The sequence below is a fragment of the Rosa rugosa genome, chromosome 3 (genome assembly GCF_958449725.1).
Source record: "Rosa rugosa chromosome 3, drRosRugo1.1, whole genome shotgun sequence".
NCBI classification, from domain to species: Eukaryota; Viridiplantae; Streptophyta; class Magnoliopsida; order Rosales; family Rosaceae; genus Rosa; species Rosa rugosa.
The window spans coordinates 28977332-28997573 of record NC_084822.1 but is presented as its reverse complement, the minus strand read 5'-3'; the positions used below and the strand labels follow the sequence as shown (position 1 = coordinate 28997573).

Sequence of the window (20242 nt, the reverse complement as noted above, 5' to 3'; positions counted from 1 at the left end):
GCTCTCCTAGTTCTCTCTTTTTTCTTTTCTTTTTTTTGGGCAAGAAATATTCAAACGTGGCGCGGGAAATCCCCCATCTAAAATATCCCCAAATGAAAAATGGGGCGCCGGGCAAATTTCAGGCGGGCGTGCGGGTATTCCAGTCATTCCTAAAATGTTTTGGGCCTCTGCCTATGAACTATTCCTTTTTATCACCTCCAAATAGAGATGACTAGAAAAGTTGGCCGTGCGGGTTTAAATTCAATGCATACTAAAGTAGCAAATATAATTCACGAAATAACGGTTTATTTTAATGCTAAATATGTAATGTAACTGAAGCTGTTATTATTTTACAGATTGCAAAAACTGGTATTCTAACCAGACTAGTGCATTTACAAATTTCAAAATAGTCAGAAATTACAAATTTGGTACTAAATACCTAGCTTTTTGAATTTTGACTGCTTGCACTATAATATACACTCATTGCAGCCCTTACACTTTTCATTAAGCTAATATGAGCCTAGCGATAAAATTAAAAGCCTGCTTGCATTATCAGATATATTCATGTAACGACTCTAACACATTAAAACAAAAAAAATTTCACTTTATAATGCCATATTTCTATATTCTATCAGCCTAGATCATCATCCAGTTGATTTAATGTGATAAATCAACATTTATCTGCTAAAGAGTTTCTGAATACAAAATGTCCAAAGTTTCAAATAATACAAACCCAATGGTGGTATGAAGCTGGTTGTGAAGGAGCCATCAGAGAATCGTAAAAGCAGGCAACTCTTTCCAACACCTGAATTTAGGTAATAGTGTCAGTCATTCAGAAACTGTGGTGACCCGAGAGGGGGTCCCACAGCGCCGCGACTCCGAGCCAATGAGGAATCGACATGTCACGAATGGCATCTCGATAGCTCATCAACCCGAAACCGCAAGGCCTTTTGAGTTTAGGTTGTTGGTTTACAAAACACTCTCTTGGACAAATCATTCTAGCAACCTAACAACACATTTTCAAAAGCGGAATTCGAAATGGGCTAAGAGTTTTGGGCTTGCGATCGGAGCCCAATTTGGAAAATAAAACTGATCCGTAAGTAACGACAAGTATGGGAGACGCGCCCCAGGGTTCCGGGTCTCCCGGAATTTTTGTAAACGAGTAGGAAATAAATAAATAAATAAAAAGTAAATAAATAAGTTACTACAAAATCCGATTGAGGACCAAAACCTTCTTTTGATAAAACTAAAGAGAAATGCGCCAAGCCGTGCCATGTGCCTCCCCTGTACGCTTCCCGACCACATGCTCGAAACCTGCACACTATAGTAGGGGTGAGCTTTCGTCCTCGCATGCCCAGTAGGGGCCGACCCAACCATGCTAGGTTTGAAAAATAATATACTTGAAAATATTACTACATAATATTGTGCACGTTTATCGAAAAATGCTTTAAGAAAAGTGGCAACCACAAACATTTGTTTCTTTTATAAAGCATATGCAGTATGCTTCACACAATTTGGAGCTCCAAGATACTTACCTGCCGGCTAAAGTAAAATAAATCAGTGACCGATCTGGTTCGTCCTGAGTAAGAGAACCAACCAACTACTCTGTAGTCCTTGTGACTACAAGTAGCGAAAGTGTCCATTTCCTGGCTCTGAGTCTCCTATGACTGGTTCACTGTCTGTACTTACCTTTCCCCGACAAACATAGGAGCACAGCCCCCTCCGGAGGTTCACGGTTATCGACACCGTGGGATCCCTAGGAATCAACGCGTCTAGGTCCCATTCACTTTCAGGTCACAAACATACAAAGGGTACAGTATCTCAACATGCAAGTCTAGCCTCGGTTTTCGCAATCAACAATTATCAGCTCTGAAAACACATGTATCACGAGGCATCGACTGATGAACAACCAAAAACGTTCTTGCATGCAACATACTATCATAGTATACCATTCCACATATACTGAAATGCCTCTAACAAGGAAGGGACAGCTCACCCTACCTGGATATGCCGGCGTATTCCACGCTCTGACGCTTTCCGCTTAAGCTTCCTTAACGATCGTGTTTCCTAAACCATTACTTAGTTTGTAAGTAATTATCCAGGTAAACATCATGATCAACTTTAAGTAATCGCGCACGCTAAATCCTTTTTATTTCAATGAGGCCATTAATTACTTCTTTTAACCTTTACCAATTTGGGAAACTAACTTCTTTCTTGAAAAGGAAAAACGTCCTTATCGCTCCGCTAAACTATCGTCAATCCGAGCGACCAAAGTCGAGTCAACCCTCATGTTTTACGAGGTCGGTCAACCCTGGTCAACTCTCGGAGTTGACTTTTGACCGTTGACTTTGACTTCTAACTTTTGACCAAGTATTCCCTTATTTACCATTATTTCTTATTTATTAAAAATAAATAAGTAAATAATTATAAATAAAGTTTTACTTTTCCCTTTTACCCAAATACTTCTCCTTTTTCACATTTTTACTTTTACCAAGACTTTTACCTCCACACTTTCACTTTTACCTCCTTTTTACCGAATTTACCTTTACTTTCACCTTCTTCACTTTTTACCACTTTACCACAGTAAAACCTCAATTTAATCCAACTTTTACTCTTTTCTTCATTTTCTTTATGTTCTTTCAAAAATAAAGTCATTTCCTTTTCTTCATCCTTTTCTTTTTCTTTTGGCCAAAATACACAACAACAATTCACCAAATCTTCAACACCAATTTCCAATCCTTTGAAAATTAGATCAATAAAATCCTACTAATTAAACTCTCTTCAAAACTCTATTTTTCACAATTTTTCCAACAACAACAATATCTCAACAAAATCAAAATCAACCAAATAAATTCCAAAAATTCTAGGGTTTGTCCAAAACCCATTCCTTACCCTCTCTTCTTCAAAACTCACGGCCTAAGCTTCCTCCATGGCCTTCTTCACCTACAAATCCGTCCATCATCAATACCACAACCAAAAATTGCGAAACAAGGTTGCATGGATAGATCCTTACCACAAATCCTTGTCAAACCCATAGCCTAGCTTGATGGTTCAAGGAGAAATCGGGTTCATGCAAACAAAATCACAAACCCAAATCAAAAACTCGGATTTAGGAAGAAAGATGTATAGATCGAAGGAATATAGGCTAGATTAGGATGGAAAATACCTTGATTTGAGCTTGGAAAGAAGAAATCACAAAAGCCCCAATTTTAGATTCGGGTTCTAGGGTTTTTGGGGGATTAAATGGCTAAATTTCATGATTTTGGTTGGAGAAATGGAAAGAGGGAAGGAAGAGGAGAAAATCTGGAAATTTTGGTTGAAATCCGGATTCCGGCGACCGGCGGCGGCGGCGGCGATTTCCGGCGACCGGGTAGAGAGAGAGGCTCTCGGTAGAGAGAGAAAGCTGATGGAGAAAATGAGGGAAGTGGTTAGGGTTTGAGAGGGATGTATTCCTTAAATACCTCTCCCAAATTTAATTGTGAAAAGTCGAATCTGCCCCTTCTTTTGGGCCAAGTGGGTTTGGGCTGCTCCAACTTTCTTTTTCTCTTAATTTCCTCAAGCCCAATCCGAAAATTACATCTCCAAACATCCTTATTTCTCCGACACTTCACCGAATCCTTTCGGGAAAATTTTCCGGGCTTGTCCTAAGCCTTAATACTTTAAAAATACTTTTCTAGACCCAAATTGGATTTTCTCTAATTTCTTAATCCTTTTAATGGCCTCATAATCTTAATCTAATCTCGAATACATTCGTACATTACGAATACGTAATTTCATACGTTATGCGACAAATTAAAATAACAAGAAAAAGTACGAAGTTAAAATGTTCTCCTTTCAAATTTGCTTCGGCGATCTTTTTGCTGCAAGGAACTTTAGTACCTTCCAGGCCCAAATGAAAGGACTTTGGCCCAAACTTAAATTGTCGACCCAGTAGGTGGTCTCGACACCAAAACAATTTCCAAAATCGATTTCTTCACTTAAATCACCTTGCGAAAATCTTATTGACGAAAAATTACCTTCTAAAAATTAAACAAAATTTTCGGGGGCTCACAGAAACCAAAAGCTTCATAGATGAGAATATGGGTAAAAAAAAAAATTGGAAGTACTTAAGTCCTGATACTTCACAATTACACCAAAACCAAAATTCATATCATTCTTATACATCTAAGATAATTTTCATAATGAAGCCTCTGATAGCATTAAACCTCCTTTGATGCCAAAACCATGACCTCTGACGCTCATACTTGATCTACCTAAATATATGCCTTTTCCTGAAACACAAATACTAAATGCTCATAGTATAGTATACCCTGGCCAACTCTCTTGTTTGTTTCAGTAGGCATATCTCAGGATACAGGTGAGGCAAACATTACTCATTGCAAGCTTCATAATCGGGCAAAACCCAGATCAAAAAGTCTATGCACAATTGTATTTAAGTTACAGTTTGGACTCATATACTTAACAACCATACCCAAAATCTTCAGAAATTCAGATCAGAAATAGGAAATACTTAATATTATTGTTTTTGCTCCATTTTTTTGCAATTTTTCATCCTAGGTGTTTTTAGTGTGTTCTTAGTGTTTTTTTTTTCCTTCTTCCACCAAAATAGATAGACATGTGAAGTACTACATATATATACCAATCTTTCTTATCATATGGAGCTAGTTAATTTGAACATTGATTATGAATGTGTGCAAATTTATATAACAGATCAATGAGGAGCCTGACAGAAACATTTCTACCTGGCTGAAGCAGCTGACAACTTTGATTTGATAGGTTCGTGAAACTGAGCATCTCAGATGGGCTTAGTCTGTGAGGTCCATTACGTGCTGGCCGGCCAAAGAGAACTCTACATTGACCAAAGAAATGGTAAGACAGAAAGACAACCAGAAAAAGATGTGTAGACAATAAGGAAAATGCAATAACCAAGTTTAGATCATGATTCATTTATATATGGGACTACGGGAGAATACATTTTCCGGACTTAAGATTTCGGTGCAAACTGTATTCTAAGTGAATCAATGTAATGCACTGGCTGGGAGTATTAATTTCCATTCATGACCTTCATGGAATATTTCCTCCAAAATAATAATTAATAATTTCATATATGTCCACATTAGGAAAATGCAGTGCATGCCAAAAAAAAAAAAACAATTAATAATTTCCTCCAAAAAAATAATTAATAATTTCATATCTGTGTCCACATAAGGAAAATGCTTCTGGCCCTATTTATGGAGATGAATTTCTTATTGACAGCGCATATCTGAAAACTTGCCACCATTTACCATCTAAGGTAAAGCTTGAGGCAATTTCAATTGCATTTTCACCTAATATCATCGACCTCCATCTTTTTACACCTAATTTTTTTTTTTTTTTATAAGCTTCTACACTCTAGATTGTCTAATTGCTATTTTTTTTTTCTTCGTGAACTGTGTTGATCAAGTTCTTGTCTCTGTCAAAATAACTTCGAGTTTGATGTTCAAAGTTCAAATACATCACTTATTGCTTTCATATCTGCATAAGTTAAATTCAGTACTGCGCTTCTATTTTATATGTGCACTTTGAATGGCATAATCTGCAGAACACTGTCATTTAGGTTTACATTGCTGCACTTTCAGGCAAGATTACCACAGGCAAGATTATCTTAAATGTATTGAATAGAACATATACTTTACACGTAACTGTATCACATGAACACACATAATCACAATGCAAAACTGAGGAAATCAAAGCTATAAAATTTAGACATCACATCAGAACTTAGAACCTTATTTGCTTGCAGAATTGAAATGTAATGCATATGCAACATTTTCTACCCTCAGCCCTTTCTTGGTGTTGATGACAGTTATAAATCAGGAAAGGAGTACTTATTAAATAACAGTACAAAATGAACTAAAATGACTAGTGAGATTTAACTATCATGCAGGTTTAGCAATTTTTCTAGACAGTTGATAGAGAATGATAAGATTTGTGTAGATGAGTTTTACCTGCATGGAATGGAAAGCTTCCAGTCATGTGCCTCTTCAAGTAAAATTTTTATTCGTCTCTGCAAAAGGTAGATACTGTGTTTAAATAAAAAGATTAATGAAAAGGAACATAAAGCTGTGTTCTTTCTACTGGGCATCAGTAAATTACAAATGCACTTGAAAAAGCATGGGCATCAGTAAATTTGTTTTAGCAAATAATGTGATTATCTTGTAAGAAGTTTTCAAAATCATGTACCTCAGGTTTTCCAAAACAATCTCACACTTCAATCAAGAAAGTGATCAATCATCCAGTCAAAGTAGTCCATTTTGACTCCATTCTCTCCTTCATTCAATGGAAGCACTGTCATAAAAAATTGGTAAACTTTATTGCTTTTGTTTCAAAAAGCATTTAACTATATTGCCATATCTCATTGCTGTACAGAAAAAATTTACCTTATCTTTGAACAGAAGCAAAGCAAAACTAAAGTATACTTATAGAAAGTGTGGTCTTTTTGCTGACAGAGGTTTAATGTTGAAAAAAAGAGGTTAAACCATACTAAATAAAATGAGTCATTGCAGGAGGGAAAAAAAAAAAACTTATATTCTGAATCAAATGAAAATAAATCTGAAAACTAGAGTTAGTTTGAATACCAAACTACGATTTTCATGGTTAATTCTCAAACCACCTTAAAGCCTGTTTTGAGTTTAGTAATGTATTGGCAATGAACGAATACAAATGAGAACATGAATTTCAGACCAGCTATAACAAATAATATAACATATTTCAATGATATATGATATTTATAGTTGTCTCTTTTTGTAACAATCCTTGTGAATACTTAACCAATAAATGCATGCATCGACTATCAGTTTACTGCACAGAGTATGCATGCTGGATGAAGAAGGTAAGTATCAAGTCATAGAGTTACCACTGGTGTTGAGACTTTGTCAGCGAAATCACATACACGAAGTAGCTGCACATAAATAAATTAAAGCAGATTTTAGTAAAAAGAATGCAAAATTCGTATAAACAATAAATATATGTATTATACTTCGACTCATAGAGTTACAAAATGTGAAATGTAAAGAAACAAAATCAATAAAAATGGACTCTTTAGCAAGCCATACAAAAGGCATATATACTCTCTCTCTCTCTCTCTCTCTCTCTCTCTCTCTCTATATATATATATATATATATATATTTGGTACTCACCTCAAGAACTCTTTCCATTATGTCCATGTCCAATATATTGGGTTTGAATCCAACCCCATTGCCAGTAATCGAATGAGGACCTATTACCATTGCAGTAATAAGTCAAACAGGACAATAAACCTTTACCTCAAAAACTCTACAACCCTCATACTGACTCTACAAAGCATTTAGGAAAGAAGGAATTTGAAATAAGGTAAAATACTTAGTGTTTAACCCTTTATTTTATTTTATTTTATATATATATATATATATATTTTTTTTTTTTTTAAAAAAGGGAATGAAGAAAAAAAAAAACGAAGGAGGCCAAGTCCACCCATTAATGCGCACTCGACACGGTTAAACATGAACTACAAGGCCCAATGATCGGTACCAATCCTTCCGCTTTACTCTCTTAATCTCTGTCTAGGGTTTCGAATCGTGATGGACGGCGGCTTCACCTTCACCTGCGATGAGGATTACTTCGGTTCCGATCCAGATGTTTACCGCTTTGACCCCAGCGACTCCGACGAGGTGCAAGCGTCCCGTCCGTTTCATGTGGACATCAATCCAGAAGTTATCTGCAATGGTACCTTCCTCTTCCTCTTCCTGTTGCTTCGTTGGAATTGAGAAATAATGTGCTATAATATATATACTCTTATATAATTTATGCCTTTTGATCCGTGCTCTAGTGATCTTATTCTTCCTCGATATTTTCGGTGAAAATTTATGGCTTATTATAATTGCAATTGTTTATTAAACGTCTGGTCCATGGTGATGAGCATATATAGATATGAGACCGGATGCAAAAACATAGCACTTGTGTATTTTGTTTGAAGGAATGAGCTGCATTGGCAATTAACATCCTATCTTTAGCACACCCTGATGGATGGCTGTAACTTTAGAAGCCGGGGGGCCCTGTGCCAAAAACAAAAACATTGATCGGCATTGTTTGCTCTTTGTGCAGATGATGCTGCTTGGGAAAAAGAGGTGGTACCAGCTTTTGCTGAACTTGGCTTTATATGCATATGGACCAGCGTATGTGTTCCAACAACCAAAAGGACTTTGTGTGTGTGTGTGTGTGTGTCGGGTTGGGACTATGAACATGACTCTCTCTTCTTATTTTGGGGCAGGAATGCAGGATAATAAGATGGGATTTTCGATCGATCCAAAACTAGGGCCGCTTGAGGACACGAGTGTCTACTTCAGGGCTGTGAATGCTTTAAATGCTTTTGCATGTGGTTTTCCTCGAAAATTCTACAATGCTCAGAGCTTGCCATGCTTGGGCACGTCAGCATAATATGGACCGCTGGATATCCAATCTGAAATCTGATGGTTGAAAATGCTAACCGGGTGACCTGCTTTCCATGGATACAAATTTGCTTTGACATTTGCCCAGCGCTTTACCTGAAAAAAACATTTATTTTGTCATCTCTTTTTTCCTTTTCCTTTGCTACCGAAACCCAGCAACAACTCCAACTTCAATTATTTTCCATCTTCATACAAACCCAAAACACCCAAGAAGAAATTGACAGAAACTCATTTCAAGTCCGAAGAAGCTTTTCCAAAGCTGCAATCCAATCTTGAGAGATGATTCTCCAATTCCCTCGCAGCAGCTCTCTAAGAACCTGGTGATGAACTGGCAATCCAAGCCTCAACGTCCACAACTCAAAGTTTCTGAATTTATAACTCCACCAAAATAACAACCCGTCAACAACGTAACAACAATCACAATTCAACAAAGCCGAGAGTAACTCAACTAACCTTATTTTGATCCTCAACGTTTTCCGGAAACTCGACGAAGCTCAACTAGTGATGAAGTACGATCTGACAGTCACCAACTCGAAATTTCCAGACTTTAACTTCAATCAAGGTCAGTCCTCGCCTATAGATGCAATCGAACCAGAAACCCAGCCAAGAAGTGTCGGAAAACCACCGATGTCGGAGAACGGTGCCGGAGCCGAGAGAGTAACCCAGAAATGAAAATCATCATAACTTAATCTAATTCGAAAACTAAGTACACCAACGTATAGAGCATGATGAGATGAGTGATTTTCATACCACATGCACCCCAAACGGTGGCCAGAGTCGCCGGAATTCGTTGAAACTCGCCGGAGGTTCTTCAAGCTTTGGATCGTCGATTCTCCGTTCACAGTCACTGCATGTATGATCCGAGGCCACAGGAACGGAGGCGACATCGAGATGAAGAGGATGGTGCTCGTGCGCCGTCCGGAGGCGGCCTGATGATGGAGCGCCGGTCGGGTTAGGGGATCGGGTGGCTGGCTCTCGGTTTCGAGTCTCGAAGCCTCTGGACGTGATCTCGATCCTTGATCTGATCAAGGGTATTTATAACCCCAAGTTCAATCTATTTCAATGGCTAGGATGAAGTGGTGGTGGAATTGAAGGCCACGATCGCACCGTTGATTTTCTATTATTTTCTAAAATCTCATAACTTCAGAAAATCACGATAAATAGCTCGGGTATCCTAAAAATTCCCCAAAAATTTTCACGAACTTGTCGTGTCGTGTACTTTATTATTCAATCCTTAAATCGAGGATTTCATTTTATGAAAATTTCTGAAAATATTCTCGAGCACTTTGACTTTTATCGAGATCGTTAAATTTTCTCGTACGATCTCCACTAAGCTCGATACATTTTTCCGGGGCTCACATCCGTCGTCATATCGACATGAAATAAACCGGTCAACCCTTTAAAAGCTTTTACTTCCCAAAGGGGAGCCGACCCTTAAGGAGATAAAATTCCCGAAATTTTCACATTGGTTGATATAGCTCCAACTCACGAGAGCGTGAGAGCTGCGTCAGCTGACAGATCGAAAAAATAAGTTGCGAGTGAGCAGTTATGAGCATATTAGTTTTATGTGGTATTTAAGGTTTATGGTTGACCTACTAGATCGAGACCCAAACGACGCAGAAAATAGCTGAAATTTTGACCATAGCTATATCTTCTTATCATGATAACATCCTACGGTCGATTTTAATAAAGTCTATTTCCTCCACATTGTTCCTCATGGAAGGTATGGTATTTGATACAACTAATAAACAAGTTATATCACATTAGTAAACATATAAAGATTTTGTGCGATGTAAACAATCGAAATTAGAAATTGATAAATTTTAAATTACCCGTCTATTTATAGAGTATTAATAGATATTATGTAAAAAAATTAACCCCATCCGCCTTCATTTCGACATGAAATAAACCGGTCAACCATTTAAAAGGTTCTACTTCCCTAAGGGGAACCGACTCTTGATGAGATAAAATTCCCGAAATTTTTACATTATTGATATAGCTCTTACCCACGAGAGAGTAAGAGCTGACAGATCGAAAAAAAAAAGTTGCGAGTGAGCGGTTATGAGCATATTAGTTTTATGTGGTATTTAGGGTTTAGGATTGACCTAGTAGATCGAGACCCAAACAACTTTGAAAATAGCTGAAATTTTGACCATAATTATATCTTATTATCATGAATACATCCAACGGTGAATTTTGATAAAGTCTATTTCCTCCACATTGTTCATCATGGAAGGTATATTTTTCAATACAACTAATAAACAAATTAAATCGCATTAGTAGGCATATAAGGATTTCGTTCAATCTAAACAATCGAAACTGAAAATCGATAAATTTGACATCACCCATTTATTTATAGCGTATTAGTAGGTATTTTGTAAAAAAATTAACCCGATCCGCCATCATTTAGATATCAAATAAAGCGGTCAACCACTTAAACACTTATAACTCCCTAAGGGAAGCTTAACCATGAGTAGATAAGCTTTCTGAAATTTTTACATTAGTTGATATAGGTCATAGCCACGAGAGTGTGAGAGCTGAAAGATCGAAAAAAGAAGTTGTGAGTGAGCGGTTATGACCATATTAGTTATACGTGGTATTTAGGGTTTAGGGTTGACCTAATAGATCGAGACTCTAACGAAAACAAAAATAGCTGAAATTTTGACCATAACCATTCCTTCTTATCATTATAACATTCTACGGTCAATTTTGATAAATTCTATTTCCTACACATCATTGCTCATAGAATGTATACTTTTCATTACAACTAATAAACTAGTTATACCACATTAGTAGACATATAAGAATTTTGTGCAATACAAAAAATTAAAATTGGAAATCAATAAATTTGACATTACCCATCTATTTATAGCGTATTAATAGGTATTGTGTAAAAAAATTAACTCGATCCGCCGTCATTTTGACATGAAATGAACCGGTCAACCCTTTAAAAGCTTCTACTTCCCTATGGGGAGCCGACCCTTGATGAGATTAAATTCCCGAAATTTTTACATTAGTTGATATAGCTCCTACCCACGAGAGCGTGAAAGCTGACAGATCGAAAAAATAAGTTACGAGTGAGCGGTTATGAGCATATTAGTTTTATGTGGTATTTAAGGTTTAAGGTTGACCTACTAGATCGAGACCCAAACGACGACGAAAATAGCTGAAATTTTGACCATAACCATTTCTTCTTGTTATGGTAACATCCTACGGTCGATTTTGATAAAGTATGTTTCCTACACATTGTTGCTCATGGAATGTATACTTTTCATTACAACTAATAAGCTAGTTATACCACATTAGTGAACATATAAGAATTTTGTGCGATCCAAAAAAATCGAAATTAAAAATCGATAAATTTGATATTACCCATCTATTTATAGCATATTAATAGGTATTGTGTAAAAAAAATTAACCCGATTCGCCGTCATTTCGACATGAAATAAACCGGTCAACCATTTAAAAGCTTCTACTTCCCTAAGGGGGAGCCGACCCTTTATGAGATAAAATTCCCTAAATTTTTACATTATTTGATATAGCTCCTACTCACGAGTGCGTGAGAGCTGACAGATCGAAAAAATAAGTTACGAGTGAGCGGTTATGAGCATATTAGTTTTATGTTGTATTTAAGGTTTATGGTTGACCTACTAGATCGAGACCCAAACGACAACGAAAATAGCTGAAATTTTGACCCTAATTATATCTTCTTATCGTGATAACATCTTACGGTCGATTTTGATAAAGTCTATTTCCTCCACATTGTTCCTCATGGAAGGTATAGTATTTGATACAACTAATAAACTAGCTATACCACATTAGTAGACATATAAGGATTTTGTGCGATCTAAACAATTGAAATTAGAGATCGATAAATTTGAAATTACCTGTCTATTTATAGCGTATTAATAGGTATTATGTAAAAAAGTTAACCCGATCCGCCGTCATTTCGACATGAAATAAACCGGTCAACCATTTAAAAGCTTCTACTTCCCTAAGGGGGAGCCGACCCTTGATGAGATAAAATTCCCTAAATTTTTACATTATTTGATATAGCTCCTACTCACGAGAGCGTGATAGCTGACAGATCGAAAAAATAAGTTACGAGTGAGCGGTTATGAACATATTAGTTTTATGTTGTATTTAAGGTTTATGGTTGACCTACTAGATCGAGACCCAAACGACAACGAAAATAGCTGAAATTTTGACCCTAATTATATCTTCTTATCGTGATAACATCTTACGGTCGATTTTGATAAAGTCTATTTCCTCCACATTGTTCCTCATGGAAGGTATAGTATTTGATACAACTAATAAACTAGCTATACCACATTAGTAGACATATAAGGATTTTGTGCGATCTAAACAATTGAAATTAGAGATCGATAAATTTGAAATTACCTGTCTATTTATAGCGTATTAATAGGTATTATGTAAAAAAGTTAACCCGATCCGCCGTCATTTCGACATGAAATAAACCGGTCAACCCTTTAAAAGCTTTTACTTCCCTAAGGGGAGCCGACCCTTGATGAGATACAATTCCCGAAATTTTTACATTAGTTGATATAGCTCCTACCCACGAGAGCGTGAAAGCTGACAGATCGAAAAAATAAGTTACGAGTGAGCGGTTATGAGCATATTAGTTTTATGTGGTATTTAAGGTTTAAGGTTGACCTACTAGATCGAGACCCAAACGACGACGAAAATAGCTGAAATTTTGACCATAACCATTTCTTCTTGTTATGGTAACATCCTACGGTCGATTTTGATAAAGTATGTTTCCTACACATTGTTGCTCATGGAAGGTATACTTTTCATTACAACTAATAAGCTAGTTATACCACATTAGTGAACATATAAGAATTTTGTGCGATCCAAAAAAATCGAAATTAAAAATCGATAAATTTGACATTACCCATCTATTTATAGCGTATTAGTAGGCATTGTGTAAAAAAAATTAACCCAATCCGCCGTCATTTTGACATGAAATAAATCGGTCAATCATTTTAAAAAGTTTCTACTTCCCTAAGGGGAGCCGACCATTGAGGAGATAAAATTCCCGAAAATTTTACATTATTTGATATAGCTCCTACCCATGAGAGCGTGATTCGATCTGTCAACTATTTCAGACAATTCCATCATAGTAATGACGTCGATCCACTCGGTCAACCGATTAAGGCATAATAACCCTATATTTTTTCACTACAAGATTTAAAGAGCAAGGGTGTCATCGGATCGTACACTTGAGACACCGTCCGTTAGATATGACAAGTACATCATTTTAGGCTTCGGGTTCAAAATTCAGACAATTCCGTCACAATAATGACGTCGATCCACTCGGTCAACGGACTAAGGCTTTTTTCTTATTTTTATTAACTTCGCACTTCGAATGGCTAGATCGTTAAGGAATACAAGGTTTGGGACACAATATTAGAGTACACGTCATGATGAGTCTCTAAGAATTTTCGGGAATTTTTGCGGACACCCGAGCTATTTATTATGATTTTTAAAAGTTTCAAAATTTTTAAAATTATTTATGTATTATTCTTAAAAACATATAAATTATTTAAAAAATAATAATTTCTAAGAGGTGCGATCTGGACCGTCTACTCTCCACTGTTTGATATGAACCGTTGATCGAAACTATTTATCTGGGCTCCAAAGATTGATGAGATCGAGATTCCAGAAGAGTTCTCGATCCGGACACCAGCGAGGATGACCCGACCGGAACTCCGGCGCCAGGCGGCGTCACGGCTGCCCACCAGCGAGGACAACGATAGCTTCTTTCCCGCGCATTTCGTCAAGTCCGTCGAGGAACTCCCCTACAACATCTCCGTCATCCACATCAACGCCGTCCTGGCCTCCGCTGTCAATCTCATCGGGATCATGTCGGCTCACGGCTGCAAGGTCTTCGCTGGAGATGAAGGTGGTGCTGCCGCCGATGTCGGAGTCCAAGGGTGCACATCAGGGATTATAATACCAGAGAGCTTCGAGTAGTCGCCGCTACAGTCGCCTCCGACTCCATTGAAGAGGAGAGCTAACGCCATGAACAGGTGGAGCTTCCACGTTGCTCGTATTTCTCTCTGCGATTCATTCCCTTCTGTTTCTGGATTTTTTTGCAGAACAGGAGAATTTGGCACCTCTCTGGGACCCACTCGGCTGCACTTGGTTCTCGGTGCATTCCAGAACTTGCCTTAAACCTCTTCTCAAAAAAGAAAAAAAAGAAAGAGTAATGAGATACTGGGAACCCGCCAAGCCCTTCCCTTGTACAAATAAACTGTCATGTGCACCTCACATGTATGGACCCAACAATCCGAGTATGGAAAACTCGGAGCATGGAAGACGTTCCCGGTTTTCCTGCACATTGGGTAATCACAGCAGATCTTTTGCGTTGTTTTCTTTTTCCTTTGTTCTTTCCGCATGCACACTTATTTCTCTCCCCTCCTTCACTGCAACAGCATGTAAATAAATAAATACTTGTCCTAGGACAAACAAACATTAAGCGCACATGCACATAATTTTATGTCAAACAATTACATTAGTGGAAAGCTTAATCAGTTTATGGCTTCACTTTTTTCTTTTTCCTTTTTCTTTTGATGATTGCAGGCACTGAAACCACTGTCGGGCGATATGGAGTTCGATTCCTTCGAGCTGACACCCGCGCACGGGAGTACTGAGGTCGGCATTGCATAATTCTTTTCTAGTTTCTTTGTGGAATTTTATTAAACAAAATCAAATTTATTGAACTCATATTCAAAGTCTTCTCATATATTTTATGTTGAGAGGCAGTTTGATTATTTTAGGAATCTAGTGTTGTTTGTAATGCTTCCGTTCGAAGCTAGACAAGCAATAGTGTTTTTATTTTTTTAATATTATTATTTTATGCAGGAGCTCACTCTTCTAATTAATTTTTCCTTTCTGTGCAGGCACAATTGGTTGAACGGTACAACATTTTTAAAGGCCTATATCAACATCATCCTGTGAGTAATCTAACTAATCTTGCTCTCTGATATTGCATGAATATATATATATATATCTTGGCAAGTACTGTTAGCAGTTCTAATTTTTCACAACTTAATGGGCATGCAGGAGCTTCAGGCGTTGCCCTGTGCAATTAGGTTTTATGATGTAAGTAATCTTATTGTTGTTGCTATTATTCCACCTTTGTTTTTCTCATCTTCCTACTTGTGAATTATGACTTTAACTTGTTTTTTAATGAGCAGGAACCTGATATTTCTCTTGTGGCAAGTAAACTATTAATTTATCTACTGGTAGATTTCTCGGTGGAATTCATTAAGTGCGGTGGTGATTTTGAAAGCCTGGCCAAGGAGTTGTTGGAAGATCATGAAAGACTAAAGGATCACCCATTTCCATATATGGATGATACGATGGAGACTGGCAAAGCACTAAGTGATGCACTGGGCAGATGTAATCTGCTGACCTGATGAACTCCACTTTTATAAATCTATGTTCAGGATCTTTTTTACATTTCCAGTTGAGATTTTCACTGCTTTCTCTGTGATGATTTAAATCCACGTATTCATCCATTATGTAACTCTGTTGTAGCATTTTGGATTGAAAACATTTTAGTTTATCTTTATCCTTCTGTGGTTGGGGAAATTTGGTGGTCTTTATGTCTAGCTTATAGCTCAGTTTCTCTCTCACAATTAACCTGGGTTCCACTAAATACTCTTTACTTCTAATATCGGGTCGTTTTGATGCATCTCAATGAAGGGCCAGGATCTTCGTGATCATGTGAGGCCGTCATCTCTCTCTCGATATTTGTTCTCTTATCTTCTCGCAATTTTTGTTGACTCTCGCTTTGTGGTCTATATTATCTCCACCTCCCTTTTCACAGCCTCCGTCTTTCTTGTCTCCTTTTCTTGAATTTGGGGCTAATTCAGGCTAACAAAATAGTACACTAACCATGGCTTTAGATTCAGGTTCGCTCGAACTTTCATAATACCAATCATCTAATTTTTGAACTAAATTGATACAATATTCACTGTATGAAGTCTCATTGGATTCTATGCATCAATTTTACTCTACGATTTCTTGCCAACTGATATATTTGTGTTTTTCAATTGTGGGTTTCACTGAAAGCTACAAGGCCAAAAACTCCAAAAGAATTGTATTTGACTGGAGTCATAAGCTCTGTGGGCACTGTATGGCAAGTCATTGGTGCCATACAAAGCTTCAGATATGCTAATATGTCCCATTATGATGTAGTCTGCCTCAAAGAATTTAGAAGCATGCTGGTTGTGCTGGTAATTTTGAGTTCTTGAATTAATTACAAGTTTGCTGATATTCTCCCAGAATCTCTCTTTCTTCAGTAGTTGAACAAGTTTTCAAACTAAAAATGATGGTTATGCTAACATTAGGTTTCCTTTCTTACTCTTAAGATAGAAGTGGTTTATAACTCTCGTGTCTATTTTCTTGGTATCTACCTTGATTGATTTATCAATTTCCATACAGATTATTGTTACCTGTCTCGTTTTGGTCTATGATCAGAATCTACAGTTGGAGTGTTGATTCAGCTCAACCTTCTGACATGAGCAAATGGAGCAAATGGATCATATTTGTGGAGATGCCCACGTTGTGTTTCTTCTGTTAGTGAAGGAATTGAAAGCTATAATGAGGTTCTCATGAAATCCTTTACAGTTCATATTGTAATTTCATAATTGGAGTTGAATAAGATGCTGATTAATGAGAAGCTTCTTTTCCATTTGGTTTGTTGTACTCCTTAATTTCTTTTGACTAAGATGGTTACATGATTTTCTAATTATCAAATGGTAAATCAAGTGTATTCTGCAATAAAGGATTTCAAGCATTAGGCAAAAGAAAGTACAATCAAGCTGTGAAGCAAGTGAAGCTGAGTGCTTGCCGTAGTGAGAGACTAGAGCTCTAACTGATCGTAACCACTCAACCGGCTAAATGCGTGGTTCCTGATTACATGCCTTATCACCATCTGTGAAGTATGATTTTCAGACCCATCTCTTTGAATCAACATTTGAATAAGTCGCACCCGACCTAACAATGTTACACAAATCTACTAAAAGATTCCCCCCCCTTCCCTGATCACCATCTGTGACTCTAGGTACAAGGACCAATACATTTAAAATAAGTCACGCTTGACTCAAAAATGTAACATCAAACTCAACACTTTTCAAACAATAGAAAAACATCTTTTTCCACAATATTGTTTCCCAAAAATTCGCATTCAAACAACAATATGAATACGATCATGCATATTGTTTCATCACACATCACTCACAAGAATGTATATATTTCACGTAATTATCTATATACGTAGTTTTTTTTTTTATCTGCATATATATACGTAGTCATTCGCTCATAAATGTCACTAATACTAATTATAGTTTGCAGTTAACTAGATAACTCTCAAAACAATAAAGGTACGGTAACTCCGTTCGAAAATAAACATTGTGAGAATACTCACCTCAAAATTCTCGCTGCGTCTTCACACCACTAGGTAACTCACAGAACGCACTCTGTCAAGCACCTAAGGAAAATACGGTCTCAATCAGTGTACGAATCACAAAATGATTAAAATCCCCCAATCGAACTACAACCCGATAGTAACATCGATCAAGGCAAAACCTCATCCGAGACCACCCAAAGTCTTCGGAACACTCCTACGATCGGTATGACAAAACTACAAGTCGATCGAAAGGCCAGATCCTCTCGGATCGAAAACCGAGATACTCAAAACCGGTAAAAACCTTAACAAATTCATACGATATCCAAAAATTACGTATTATACATCGAAATGCTCGTATTGACAAGTAGATGATATATAAAACCAGAAACTGCCCCTGCATGGCCAGAAACGCCGTCAAGCATCGTAATAGGAGGTGGCACACCGCCGTCGGCCAAACTCAAAACCACGACAATCCAACCGTCCAAAATTTAATTTACATCAAGTGGAGCAACTTTAATACCTGGGGTTCAAGCCAACTCGGCCTAGATCGCTGCCGATCGCCGTCCAAAGCTAGAATTTACTGTTCACCTGAAGTTGCAACTCCACAATGAGAATTGATCTACGACCAAGGATTGATGGAGGAAGCCTCTGCGAGCTCAACAAGTCCGGTTTCAAGCCTTGCCGTCAGCGGAGTTGAGAGAACCAGTTGGGTCCGACAACTCCAATCTTCGCCGCCTTGCTGTGCTGCCGTGGGTGAGAATCGCCGCTAGAGACCATCGCAGGGAGGACCAGACAGGGGAGGCGAATCGATCTGGGTAGGTATCATCGGTAGAGGTCGCCCGAAAATGGAATTCCGATCGGTCGGAAACCGGAATACGGGTCGGGTCGGTCGCTTTAGAAGAGAGAACGGAGGTTCCAACTTTTCGAAAATGGAAGCTTCCAAAAATGAAAATAGTAAATTTATGAAAACAGAAATTTCTATTTATAGTGGTTTCCAAAAATTGCAGAAACTTCCGATCGCTATAACTTTCTCATACGAACTTCGATTTACGCGTGCCACATGTCCACGAACTCGTATCGACGCGCTCTACGAATTTTGTGAAGGAAGTTTTTGGAGAAACTCAACGTATAAAAAGTCAACCTTTGTACCCCCCCCCTCCCCCAAAAAAAAAAAAGACGCTTCCTAAATAATTATTCGTCTTAAACATTCCACTTCATAAATAACATACGAATAAAGCAAAACACTCATAATTCATACAACTGGTCCCTCATTAATTGCAATAATTAAATAACAACTGGTCCCTAAATAATTGAATAGAATGATTCGGGTAGTGAGCCCGTAGCCATATGATCTGGGCTAGGAGTTTTAGCATAAGCAGCATTACGAGTGGACGATAAGCAACATGTGACCAGTGTGTCTTCGCATCAACCAACACCATAAAACATCTAAATGGTCAGCAAATTGGTTGAATCGGTCCACAAAATCCCTTTGGATTCTATGTAAGAGCATAATGAGAACACTTGTATCCTTTGCATAGGACGGTCTCGGTCCTAATTTCCCTAAGGAACAGGATTTGTAAAACGAGCGATGGGCCATAGAATCAACCAATGAGGATTTTGGTTGAGCCACAAAGTCATAATTGACTTGAGAAGTAAGGAGAGGTGGCAACGTGCCACTCTTGGAGTCAATGCCAAGTTTATGCCGTAGGGGGGTGACGACATCGCCGTTTTCCAGCTGGCGGCTAATGGTTGCAGTGTCGTGAGGAGCAGTGGCTGTCCGAGTGTCTCCACTAATCAACTTTTGATTCATACTACTCTTCATTCTAAAGAAAGGATGTCCATGTGAAGTCTTTAATATACAGATGCCCATGTCACGACCTGGGTGTCCTAAACAGTCATGTCAAAGCCTATATGTGTCGAAATCCCAAATGTCATATCTTGTGACGTTGTTGGATTCAATTACTCGAATAGTGGTTACATATAACCCACTAGAGCGACACATAAGCTTCTCTAATACTCGTTTACGTCTGCAGTCATTAGAGGCAATGCAAAGGAACTCAGGTCCATTCTCACTATGTGTTTCCACATGAAAACTATTGGCTCTAATATCTTTAAAACTCAAAAGGGTTCTTCCGGCTCTAGGAGCGTAGAGAACTTCAGTGACATAAATCAATGTGCCATTTGGCAACAGATTTTGAGCTGGTCCTCGAACCATGAATCAATTGTAATGGCCATGTCATCGTAGTCACAGAAGATCGAGTAGGCATCATCTCAAGGAATAATTGCCTATGTCAAGGTATGGTATGCGTAGTAGCACTATCCGCGATGCATTCTAGCTCTTCGGGAAACATACCT

At 37.8% G+C, this 20242-nt stretch overlaps 1 protein-coding gene and 2 long non-coding RNA genes across 6 annotated transcripts; 1 reads left to right on the top strand and 2 right to left on the bottom strand.

Moving 5' to 3' along the window:
• Positions 1-597: 597 nt before the first annotated feature.
• LOC133741287 (uncharacterized) lies at positions 598-7642 on the bottom strand. Its single transcript, XR_009861788.1, has 7 exons — positions 7529-7642; positions 7159-7238; positions 6875-6919; positions 6202-6306; positions 5967-6025; positions 4722-4828; positions 598-784 (listed from the first exon to the last, which is right to left on the bottom strand). It is a non-coding gene; the product is annotated as an uncharacterized LOC133741287 (long non-coding RNA).
• LOC133741286 (uncharacterized) lies at positions 7529-17170 on the top strand. 4 transcript variants are annotated; one of them, XR_009861786.1, is made up of 10 exons: positions 7529-7723; positions 8102-8172; positions 8276-8383; positions 14805-14813; positions 15052-15123; positions 15372-15425; positions 15535-15573; positions 15669-16388; positions 16549-16712; positions 16921-17170. XR_009861786.1 is itself a non-coding variant. In XM_062169223.1 (9 exons), the coding sequence occupies exons 1-9, from the start codon at positions 7579-7581 to the stop codon at positions 16950-16952; spliced, it is 735 nt and encodes a 244-aa protein (XP_062025207.1). In that variant the 5' UTR covers positions 7529-7578; the 3' UTR covers positions 16953-17170. The 4 variants fall into 4 exon arrangements, 1 of the variants encoding a protein (XP_062025207.1); XR_009861787.1 differs by lacking the exon at positions 16549-16712; XR_009861785.1 differs by having other exon boundaries at positions 15669-16712.
• Positions 8744-9290, bottom strand: LOC133741288 (uncharacterized). Its single transcript, XR_009861789.1, has 3 exons — positions 9196-9290; positions 8899-9019; positions 8744-8811 (listed from the first exon to the last, which is right to left on the bottom strand). It is a non-coding gene; the product is annotated as an uncharacterized LOC133741288 (long non-coding RNA).
• Positions 17171-20242: the final 3072 nt, after the last annotated feature.

Excerpts from the sequence above, each read along its gene's own strand:
- LOC133741286 (XM_062169223.1), top strand. The coding sequence starts at position 7,579 with ATGGACGGCGGCTTCACCTTCACCTGCGATGAGGATTACTTCGGTTCC. Across the intron at positions 8,173-8,275 it reads TTATATGCATATGGACCAGC|GATAATAAGATGGGATTTTC; the intron begins GTATGTGTTCCA and ends GCAGGAATGCAG. Across the intron at positions 15,426-15,534 it reads GCCTATATCAACATCATCCT|GAGCTTCAGGCGTTGCCCTG; the intron begins GTGAGTAATCTA and ends ATGGGCATGCAG.